General features: G+C 36.0%; 1 protein-coding gene across 1 annotated transcript in view; it reads left to right on the forward strand.

The window, feature by feature from the left end:
* Positions 1-6,523, forward strand: part of si:ch73-211e3.1 (mastermind-like domain-containing protein 1) — a 121,167-nt gene extending 114,644 nt beyond the window's left edge. The window contains exons 3-5 of the mRNA XM_056461359.1: positions 519-647; positions 790-862; positions 2,336-6,523. Coding sequence (XP_056317334.1) covers positions 519-647; positions 790-862; positions 2,336-3,348 — 1,215 coding nt within the window. The 3' untranslated portion in view covers positions 3,349-6,523. The remainder of the gene's footprint in view (positions 1-518; positions 648-789; positions 863-2,335) is intronic.
* The last annotated feature ends 5,787 nt before the right edge of the window (positions 6,524-12,310 follow it).

Here is a 12,310-nt window from a genome sequence, read left to right on the forward strand (position 1 = left end):
TGTGATTAATGTTCCACTCCGGTTACGCATGAGTGCGAGGTGTTTTCAGGATTCGGATGGGAGTTTGGAGGGAAGAGGGTGGGGAGCGTTTCTTCTGTGGGAATGGGGAATATGGGAATGCCGTAGCTGGACTGTTTCGGGCGGAGGGGTGCATTCAGACAAAGCCAACAAAAACAAACGTCCACGGCTCTGGGAAGGCAGGGTCTGGTCTGAATCCTCGGTGGTTATTTACAGATGTTTACGACTTTGCTAGGGAAAGAAGCCCTGTTGGAACATGTGGGCTTGGTTGAGATGACCTTTTTAGGGGTGTCGGGTTACACTGAATGGCGTCACATCTTTGATCATGGTGAGATTATGCGTAGTTGGTTACATTTGTTTGTGTGGGTCAAGTGAAGGTGAGATCACGTCTGTGTGAAGAAGATGACGGCTGTTGTTTTGACTCAGTTGAACTTTAAAATGTGGAAGTTTGAAACTGAGTGCAGGTTTAATCATCCTCTTTGTTTTATTGTCTGTTTTAGGATCAAGGGCCAGGAATGGTGCCTCACCTTCAGGAGCCTCCGTCAGCAGTGCCACGGCAGCCCCAGGGCAGCAACTACAACATGATGCTGAAGAATCAACTAATAAACAAACAGCTTCAACAGCAACAAGTTAGTGTTCAAACTTCACATTGAATGCCTCATGCTGTTTTTGATGCTTAGGTGTCTGAATGGCCATTTGGTTTGCACATACTTGTGAAGGAGAACTTGTTTGCTTGAATTATGTTAATGTGTTTTTGTTTGATCTTTAAAGGAAAAGCAAAGGCAACTGGAGCAAATGAATGGAGGGCATATCACAGACTGCCAACAGGTGGCACCATTTCAAGGTACAGAAACACCACTCCACCTTCAAGTAGTCATTTTTCATAAACATTAGTGAACACTGAGTCTTAGTCTTGAATTAAATCTGCATACATTTTTTTACTTGGAAAAATCACAAAATTTTATTTAAAATTTAGTTTTTATTTGGAATAAACTAAAAACATACAAGTAAAATTCACAGGCAGCCTTGAAAAAAACATGTTATAATTTTATTCAATATATATAATTAATTAGATATGTAAACACTGACTCTAAATGTTACAAAAAGACAAATAACTAATAATAAATTAAAGCCCAGAACCCTTATGTGTATATAGTTTGGAGATGTTTTTGGAAAATTACTAGCTGTGTTTGGAAATTGGATTTATACATACATTGTTCAGCATAAATAAGTACACCCCTCAGAAATCTCTCTTTTAAATTCATTTTGTTTAATAGGAAGCTGTACAATGTTATATTTGTGTATATACATTAGATTAGTCAGTACTGAAGCCAAATCTGAAGCTTATCTAACAAAATAACAAAATACAAAACTAGTACACCCAAATGTAAAAAAATATTAAATACAAATCTAAAAAGAGGAAAAATCAAGAGAAGCAAAAAAATGAAAAAATTAGTTGAAATTTTGTAGGTTATAAATATTTTTGCAATATTTTGCTTGAATTTAAATGTATCATCTGTAATTTTCTAAATATGTTTGGTGACTAAAATATTAATATAAAATTTTTTTAATAAATATATCTGTTTAATAAATCTGTTTTGTTTAAATGAACCAAAATGCATTGCCTATATTCACTGAGAAATGGATCAAAATATTCATTTTCAAAATGGGGTGTACTCAATTATCCTGAGCACTGTAAATACAGAGTTATTATGAATATAACCCTCTGTTAGTGGCCAAAATATTCCTAAAACTTTAGGTTTAGGGTCAGAATTTTTTTTTTTAAATCAAGATCAAATGTGACAGTAATGATTATCAAATAAAATTAATTAAATTATTCTTGTGCACCACATCATCAAATTATAAGTTAATATTATGTGACACTGTGGATTGTAGGAATGGCTGCTGAAAACATGTTTTGCCATGGCATGATTTAATTAAATTTTTAAAATATATTAAAATAGAGAATTAAAATATTAATATTATTTCACAGTGGCTATACAGAATGTGAGCGTCACCTAATGACAATAGAAGCAAGGGGATGTAAACGACAAATCTGTGACAGTAAACCAATTATCAATTAGTAATGTCCAGTATCAATTATATAAAAACTGCTAGGTAACCCAAATTTGGGTAAATTATGGACAAACCCAATGATTGTGTTAATTTTGTAAACGACATTTTAACCCATTGTTTTGATAGGTCTCAGATTTGTGGTAAAACAATCCAGAATCTTTTATTGAGTGAGCAGCTGCAGTCGTGATGTAATTTAAATTAATTAATTCATTCGTTAATTACTTTTTGTTCTGTCTTGCAGGTCCAGGTCGACCGCTCCCTCCAGAGTGTTACCCTATGGGGGCTCCTCAACAGCCAAATTCTGCCATGCTTTCCCATAGCGGCCCTTTAACCACAAACCGAATGGGTTTGTCCTCCGGCTCGGTGTCCCAGATGGGCCCATCAGTAGGAGTGTACATGTGCAGCAAAGGCTCAAAACAGCCCCTCTGCCACCCGTCACAAGACTTTGGGATGACGATGCAGCCGGGCCAGAGCATGATGGGAATGGGTGGTCCTCCACGTCAGCCACTACACCCAGCTCATGCAGTAACCCGACCTGGAATGTCGTGTCCAACCCTTGCAGGTGGTCCTGTGCCGACCCACCACTTACGACAGGCGCTGCACCAAGGTGGAGCTCTTCCGTCACGTATGATGTTCCCTTCACAGCAGTCACCATCACAATCTCAGCTCTGGCAGCACCAACAAGGGGTGCAAGCACATATGGACCCTGCGACCCACCAACACCCCTTCCCTACCGGAGGAGCTCCACCGGTATGCGGCGGTCCTCAGTTTCCACAGAGATCTGGAATGGCAGGTTTGCCAGCCAACTTCCCTGGTTCCCGTCCTCCTCCTAATCAGGTAGTCCCTGGTTTGGTTGGCCGACCGGAGCAAAAGATGCCCACCGCCCAGCCTCTATCCTCCATGTCCCAACAGAGTCTCAGAATGAGAGGTCCGCTCTCCTCTCTCGCCATCATGAAGCCAGGAGGCCCATCCATGATGCACCCAGCTCATGGCATGGCCCCTCCCAGCTATCAGACTGCTTCTGCTGGGAAACACTGTTTACCGCAGGGCTACAACCCCGGACACAAGCTGCCCTCCTATGACTACACACCGCAGCATCAGAGCAACGGGGCAATGCCCGGCGGGATACAAGGTCCTGGAGGAGGTGGCGGTGGGGAGGTGGACTTCATAGACACTCTGGTGGGCAACAATGAAGACTGGCTGAACAATCTCACCATGATTGATGAATATCTCGAGCAAAATCATAGGGACTGATCAAGGGCTTCCTAGGTTTGAAAATCACTACACACAGTGCCCACACAGGGTCGTCGCTCTGTGAAGGTGCATTCACACCAAGAACAATAACTATGATGGCAACTATATGGTGTCCACACCAGAAGACCTCAGAATGTCCATGTACTTTGTAAGGTGAATGTTGAGACAGAAAGAGTCCATTCTATGGTACTGCACGTGTCAAACTTGTCCATCCAGTTGAGTGTACTTTGAAAGCTGTGCAGACACTGCTGTGTGTGAGTCAGCAGAATGGGGGAATTGTGTTATACACAGGCTTCTCCTTTAAGGGCAATTTATACTTCTGCATCGAGTCCTTGCGGTAGGTCACACAGTCGCATGCCCTTTGTCGTACCCTAATGCTGTGTTCACACCAGGCACGGAACTCATGAATAAATCACTCTATTTGAGCATAAATAGACATGTGAACATTTTGAGTTTACTCACTTCATTCGTGCGTCAAACTCGCTTCACAACAGCGCATTCGCATCATGAGCAGGCTTCTGTCTGCCTGGTAACTCTATCTTTGTTGTTAAATAGCTAACATGGATTTGATTGAGAGAATAGCTGTGCTTTAGGATGGCTAAAAAAACAGCGTAGATTCATTTGGCGCTGTGTCTAAGACCACTAGATCCATTCAGAGGCGCACCCACCACTGTGAGTTCATAAACTTCTCCAGAAACTACACCTGGATGATGGAGCATTCAGCAGTGCTTCCGACTGAGCCAAGCCCAGTTTGATAAACTATTATCCGGTGTCAGCAAGAGGATTGTCCCTCTGGACACCAACAGGCACTACGTCAAAGTCATGGCCCCAGAAGAGAGACCCCCTGATTGGTTAGTGCGGCATGAATGTCCGCTGAATACACGCATTAAGCCCATCAAACGTGTTAAATGCTCAGCTCGCGTCATTTCATTCATGAGAAACGTGCCGCAGGATGTCTATTCGCGTGTTTGCATTGACTTAAGGAATTGTGCGCTTGACGCTTCATCCGCATCTGGTGTGAACTCAGCATAAGGCAGACCCTGATATGCACCTTTAAAAAATGTAACTACACGTCACAACGATGCAGAGCACGATTTGTGATTTGCCATCTTGGTAGTGGTGACAAGTGTGGGCAGGGCTAAGAGCCATTTGAGCAGAAGAAGGCCAGTGATGCGGAAGTACTAAGCTCAGCAGAGGAGCTTTGAATGGATACATTGGTTTTGCGTTTATTTTGTGATTAAAGTGTGAGTTTGAGCTACAGTAGCATTGCATTAATTTCCAATATGGAATCTCCACTGCCTACTAGTGTTTTGGAAGTGCTATTGCAGAGCAACATGGACAGAACGCAGAAGTACAAATGCACACTACGGCTGCTTTCAAGGTATGCGGCGTGAGGTAGAGTGATCACTCGACGCAGAAGTATAAATGTTTAATGGTTTAAACAATAAACAAAGCAAATTAAAAAGAAGTTAAATGGTTTCATTTAGAAGACGGGACTTATTCCCACAATGTTGTGCATTACACTTTCTCCCATTCATATTAAAATGAATGTACCGTCAAGGTGCAAGCTGTTTAAACTTCAGAGAATTCTGATTGGCAGGATTGTAAGAATGTTACCGATCACATTAAAGTCACACATCACAGTGTATACTTCAGGATTCTCATAAAGTTTATAGTTATCGTCATAGTTATGGTGTTTGGTGTGAACAGGTCTTAAAGTCCCCCAAGTGTTCTGGTCATGGTTAGCATTACTGATAATGTGTTGGTGGAAATGATGCACTGCTAAGCCTCAAGACATGGTTCTGGCCACCATTAAACTGGCTTATATTATAAGATGCCCTTTCCTTTTCTCAATGGTTGCTCTTCAAATGCTCTCTGCGCTACATACAGATGATATTGTAGTCGTCATTAAATTAAAATGGAGTAAAACACTGATTTAGGAAGAATGGGCTTTCCCTGGCAGTGTAAAAAAGTCCTATGTCGATTAAAGATATATTTCACACAACAAAAACAAGCATTCTGTCATTGTTTACTTGCCTTTATCTCCTCTCGGCTGAAACACAAATGACATTTTGATGAACTGTGTTTAACCATGAGTTTAATGTTAATGGGGTCCGACAACACTGATTTTAGCTGAGTAAATGATGACAGAATTGTAATTTATTTTTGGGTAAGCTATTCTCATAATGCAAAAGGTTACAGTATTGTTGGCGGGCTCGTTCCAGACCAGGCAAACATCTGCAACGTCTCATTCCTGCTATCTGAAAAGCATCTAAGATCATTTCCGTGATGGACTGTTTGAGGGTATTTCAAAAGGGGTCTCGTCCTGTACATAAAGTATTTTGTAAAATATGGTTTCTTAAAGTGTAACATACAAAAAAGAGAAGTACACATATTTATGCTTCTTTTCTGCTGACGGATTTCTTTGTAAATACTTACTAAAAGAGTAAATAAAACAAAAATTCAATGATGTAAAGAAATGTGTGTCACGTTGAAATTGCGAATGAAATATTTTACACTAGGAAACTCTATTGTAATTTGTATTATGCAAGACAGTATGGTTAGTTGTGAAGTAATACTATGTATTACAAAGATGGAAAAAATTGTTATGTTTTTGACATAACTGGACTTCTGGTACTCCAGTCTGGCTCATGATGGGGTTTTGTTTGGTCTTTTTAAATTGTAACGTTTGGAGTATAACGATTCTCAACATTTCATTCAGACATTAGAGCTTCTCTATCTTGTGTCATATTGCCATAGCATAATACATTTTACATTAGACACCAGTGTCCATGTAATAATAATCTGTTCCCTCTTACGAAATGAGGAGATCTTAAAAGATCTTGATGTTCTCTGGACCAAGGACACTTTTCAGCAATTCTGGGAATGTTTTTTGTAAGTGCACACCAGCTACACTGAAACAGCAGCCTCGACGTAGCAGAGGGATGAAAATATATGATCACACCACCTATAATGTAATACAAGAGCAACACCTGTCACAGTAAGTGGAGAAAAAACCCACAGTCCTTTGTGCCAGAGTCTTGGGTTTCCAGTAGTTCATGACCATGTAGTTGATGCCATGAACTTTAAGACATTCTGATTTGTGATTAATTGTGATTTATTATATTTTGTCTTCATATTTTTAGATTGGGAAATAAACTGTATAAAATCAAAAGTCTTATTTTGGTGTCCATTTTGTTCTTGCAGTAAATTGTACTTGTGTTTCCACTGGCGCTGTGACTGAAATTTAGGACTAAAGAAAAATATTAGCATCACACGTCATTTAGCATCACAATGCCTTTAAACATTGAGTTCCACACAATTCCTTTATGTTGTCCCAACACAAATCGATTAAGTTAACCTATTGTTTTTACAAATTTAAGTAGATTGGACATAAATTAAGCCGTCCACCCAAAAATCTCAAGAGTTGTGTTGATTCAGCTCATTTTAAATGCGTAGCAGCAATTGTTTTTTTTGTGTGTGTATTGTGCTAAATTGAACTATGATACATATAAAACATGAGGGCAGACACTGAAAAAAATGCTGGATTCCACACAATTCCTTAATGTTGTCCCAACACAAATTGAGTAACAATAGCTTTTTACAAATTTAAGTAGGTTGAACGTAAAACAATGAAGTCGTTCTCCTAAAAAACATAAGAATTGTACTGATTCAAGACATATTAAATACATAGTTTGAACAAGCAGCAAAAAAAAAAGTATTTATTTAGTGTAGCAGATGTTTCCAGACCTTTTAAAATGAGGAGATCTCAAAGATATTTATGTTTTCTGGACCAAGGACACTTTTCAGCAATACTGGGAATGTTTTTTGTAAGTGCACAGCTACACTGAAACAGCAGCCTCGATGTAGCAGAGGGATGAAAATAGTAAGTGCAGAAAAACTAATTTAAGTGGATTGAACTTAAAACAATTAAGTTGTCCCCCCCAAAAAACATAAGAATTGTATTGGTTCAAGACATATTAAATAAGTAGTTTGAACAAGCAGCAAAAGTTTTTTTTAGTGAATGAACGATATTAGTACAATAGTGGGCTGAAGCAATGTGCATAGACCATTTCAGTGCGGGGATGTCATTGGCCAATGAATATTTCCTACTTCTTGTCAAACTATTTCAGAACTGTAAAAAGAAGGAATTTAATCATACCTCAATGTTAAAACAGCTATCATAACATTATTTATCAATTTTTGGACCTTTTTGGATTCTCAGAAGCTATAGAAATTAAAAAATGTAAAATAGAACATACTTTAGCACCATTGTTATTGTTTACATCCTCTCAAACTGGTCTAAATATTTTGCTTTTTATATACAGTAAATTATTTTTTTGGAGATTTTTTTTTTTGGTGGCTGAACAAACTCAAGATTACAGGATTAGTTGAGTTGACAAAACCAAACCTGTGGCTTTGTTTGTACAATGATGCCAATCATCTTCTTCTTTGTTAACTCAGGCTTTGATTCTGAGTTCATGGGTGTGTACACATCATTAGCAAACAGCCAATCACATGTGTGTGTGTGTATGAGCTAATATAAAATCTAAGCTCATACAATATATAATATTTTCTAAAATCTGTGATTTTATATAATTAAAGATTGAACATTAAACAGGTTAAATAGTTACAGTTATATAAATCATCTAAAATAATTATAATATATAATAATCATTGGAACAAGACAAAAATACATGTTTCCTAAAGTGACAAAAAATTCCTGGGGGGTGTCTTTATATGAGATTTGCGCACAGTTGATTGGTTGAATCTTGGTTTGTTATCGCTAAACTGGAACAAAACCGGTTACCCATGTAGTGTTAGATAACATAACAAAGACTGATTAATGTTGAGCTGCATTCATAGTACCTAAAACCCAGGATTGGTGTAAGCTACACTGAAACTTAACTGGCTTGCCCGCTAATCTGGATTCATGGTACAGGCCCCTGGGGTGTATTCCAGAAAGCAGGTTATGTGACATATCGGGGTAAATTTAAGAATATGTAAGTTGTAACTTATGCACATAACCTGTAGTTCAGGATTTGTTCACTACCATGTGTGCATGTGTGTGTGTTTCTTATATTTCTTTCATATATTTTTTAAATAAATTCTCAATAAAATGCTATTATACTCAAAAACATTATGTTTGCTGTTTGTTCAAACTACTTATTTAAAATGAGCTGAAACAACACAATTCTTCAGGGGTTTTGTGACAATTGTTTTACATTCAATCCACTTAAATTTATAAAAATGAATAAGTTAACTTAATTCCTTCATGTTGTCCCAACATATAAATAATGTTTGTATGTTTCATTATTTGTTTTGTTTTATTTCGTCTTTCATAGTGAATCTACTTTTTAATTTTTTTTGTAACAGGACGCTTTAAATATATTCTTTACATAACCAACCAACTGTTAATAATGTAAACATATACATAATATGGCAAGCATCAAATTTTATCGTTTAATTAATATTGTTTGTGTATAATTAACATCTTACAGACAATATAATTGTTGTTCACAACCAAAAGGAGTAAGATTGATATTATAAAATAATGTACAACTACCAATAGGGGGTGATAAGCACTAAGAATGAACTCGCCATTCTGTTGAGAATGTTTTTTTGATTTCATGGTTAAGCTGACTGAACTCTCTCATAAGAGCATGTTTGAAACTTACATACCTTGAGTAAGCAGATTTAGATTTAATAAACCCAGAGTTCAGGGTTTAGCAGATGATAAGTTCACCTTGCTTTCTGGAATACTCACTGGGGCCTGTATCATGAAGCAGGTTTAGCTGGTTAGCCAGTAAGTTTCAGTGTAGTGAACACACCAGTCCTGGGTTTTTGGGTACCATTACATTAGCTCGGTTTTAATCACTATTTAGTCTTTTAATATCACTAAACCCTAAATTATCATTTATATTCAAATATTAACTATTAACTTTAAAATATTAAGCTTTTAAAAAGAGCTATGAGCTGTTTGTGAACTACTAAACTAAATGATGGATTTGCAATGATGTAAAAATATTTCCTTTATGTTTGTCGCCTTACAACAACAAAATTGTCGCTGGTTCGAGCCTCGGCTGGGTCAGTTGGTGTTCTCCTTGTGTTGGCGTGGGTTTCCTCTGGGTGCTCCGGTTTCCCCCACAAGTCCAAAGGCATGTGCTATAGGTGAATTGGGTAGGCTAAACAGTCCATAGTGAATGAGTGTGTATGGATGTTTCCCAGTGATGTGTTGCGGCTGGAAGGGCATCCGCTGTGTAAAACTTGCTGGATAAGTTGGCGGTTCATTCCGCTGTGGCGACCCCGGATTAATAAAGGGACTAAGCTGAAAAGAGAATGAATGAATGTTTTCTCAAATATTGTTTAATCTGTTTGCCGCATGTTATTTTATTTGGTCTTATTTTATTTTGATTATTATGATAAAGAGATTTATTTAGACCTTTGGGTGAAAGAAAAAGGTAACGCAAAAAGTGTTTCACTTTCTTCTGATGATTTTTGATTTGAAGTTTTACTGAACATCCCAGTTTCACTTCCCTCGCTGTAGCTTTTAGTGTGGTAAATAAGATAAAACATTTCTTATATCTGGAAATAAAAAGAAAATGGTCAAATAATCAACAAATCAAGTCTAAAATGTAAGTCTTGTGCTTATTTATTTGTTAATTTAATTTTATTTAATTTTGTTTTGTTTTGTTTTGTTTTGTTTTGTTTAATTTAATTTAATTTAATTTAATTTAATTTAATTTAATTTAATTTAATTTAATTTAATTTAATTTAATTTAATTTAATTTAATTTAATTTAATTTAATTTAATTTTGTGTTATTTTATTTTATTTTATTTTATTTTATTTTATTTTATTTTATTTTATTTTATTTTATTTTATTTTATTTTATTTTATTTTATTTATTTATTTATTTTTTATTTTTATTTTAGTTTTTTAAACCCATTGTTATACTTCATCTAGCAAGAATGTGGTTTTGTTTATTTTTATTTTATTTTTAGTGATTCAATCTCACATTTTTACTTTGCCTTTGTTAAATGTAAACTAGATATTTTATGTATGCACATATGCATTCAGCATAATAAACTTTCAACATTTTCAATGTTTTAGAATTTAGGATATAGATACTGCATATGCAATTTTGGCCTTTTTGTTCTTTTGAACTCCTCATGAATAGATAAATATTAATAGCATTTCATTTGACACAGTTCCTCTTATTGGTGTTTTATGGTTTTGCTCGTTTCATTTTTAGATCAGCTTGTTTTGCTTCCTTAGTTATAGTGTCAGCACTGTTTCAAGCAGTTGAACATCAGAGCTTTTATTACACAACAGAATTTCAGGTCAAATCAAACTTGGAAAATAAAAAAGAATGAAAAAATATATAACCATGCCTTCCTTCACACAATGTGGACAGACTGATATGAAGTCTAATGAAGAATCTGCCAGAAGTGGAAGAGAGAGAAGGAGCATTTTTATATTATGGATGCTACCACTTAACTGCTTTTAATATATACAACTTAATAATCAGGAGAAAAAAATTTAAATAATGTGTTGAATAACAGTCACAACAAGTTGTTTTAACTCAAATTTCAGCCAAACAAACAAATCCAAACATTATTTTTTTACATTGGTATTAACCCAGTGGTTGGGTTTGTCTGTATTTGAAACGACACACAATTCCTGAGGGTGGTACTAATTAAATGGTTTGAGCGGAGTAAAAGAGATAATTCACCCAAAAATAAAAATTCTGCCATCCACTTGTTCCAAACCTGCTTGAGTTTCATTCTTATGTTGAACACAAAGAAATATATGCTGAAGAATGCTGAAAAAATATTTCCATAGACTTTCATTTTTGTTTATGTGTACAGTACTCTCTTTAATATCTCTTTCCTTATGTTTAACAGAGGTGAAAATTCTAAACTTTTAGAACTACCATCTCAGAAATAAAGGTATAAAAGCTGCCACTTAGTGTTAACTTTTAAATGGGACACTTTTATACCTAAAAGGCCCACATCGATACCTTAAATGTAAGCTTTTGTACCTTTAGGGTACCATGAGGTAAGCGTGTACTTTAAGGTACTAATCTACCCCATCGACAGCTTGTGTACCTTAAAGTAATTGATGCAGAAATTTAGATTTTTGGTAAACTATGCCTTTAAGGACAGTGTCATCTGACGTAGTATCTGTAAGCCTTCACTTTTTCTGGTAAACCGATGGTGTTTGCACTTACAGGCAGATTTTACAGAAACGAGCAGGAAGACTGAACACCACTATATGATGTTTGTTCATCAGGCAACACTAGGAGCAGATGCAGGTTGTTTGAGCACATTAGTCAGCCTGTTTCTGACCTGCAGCAGTTCTTTCCCATCAATGTTGACTGAAAACATTACTGAAAACATGACAGAAGTCAACTGACCTGTGCTGGATAATGCCACAGTTCTTTTTTTAGTTTTAGTTTTAGTTTAATACAGAGGAAATGTAATTTATTATTGGTTGAATTGCTATTCAAACATACTGTTTAAACATCGAAGCAAATGAGGTAAAAGAAGTCTCAGGGGACAATGTTTGACTGCATATTTTTATATTGTCCCTTTTATTTTACCATTCTTACAGTCCCAAAATAATGACACTATTGTTTTTAGAGCTATTTTAGTTAACTATAATACTTAAACCATAAAAACATGTTGATGGCTTTAAACATGGCATATAGATCATTAATAGAGAGTGTTGTCACATTTAATATTGTTTCATGATTTGGTAACACAACACTTAAACAGAAGAAGAAATTATCGCAAATTATCAATCAGGCAAATTAGATAATTGGTCAAAAACAACATTAACTGCATTCTATTTGATTCAATTATGGAAAAAACAGCAATTGTGATTTTTAAAGATAATACACATCCCCTTCACTCACATTGAATTGTTACCATCAGGACGCAGGTTTAGAATTCCTAAAG

Source organism: Danio aesculapii, chromosome 7, assembly GCF_903798145.1.
Source record: "Danio aesculapii chromosome 7, fDanAes4.1, whole genome shotgun sequence".
NCBI lineage: Eukaryota > Metazoa > Chordata > Actinopteri > Cypriniformes > Danionidae > Danio > Danio aesculapii.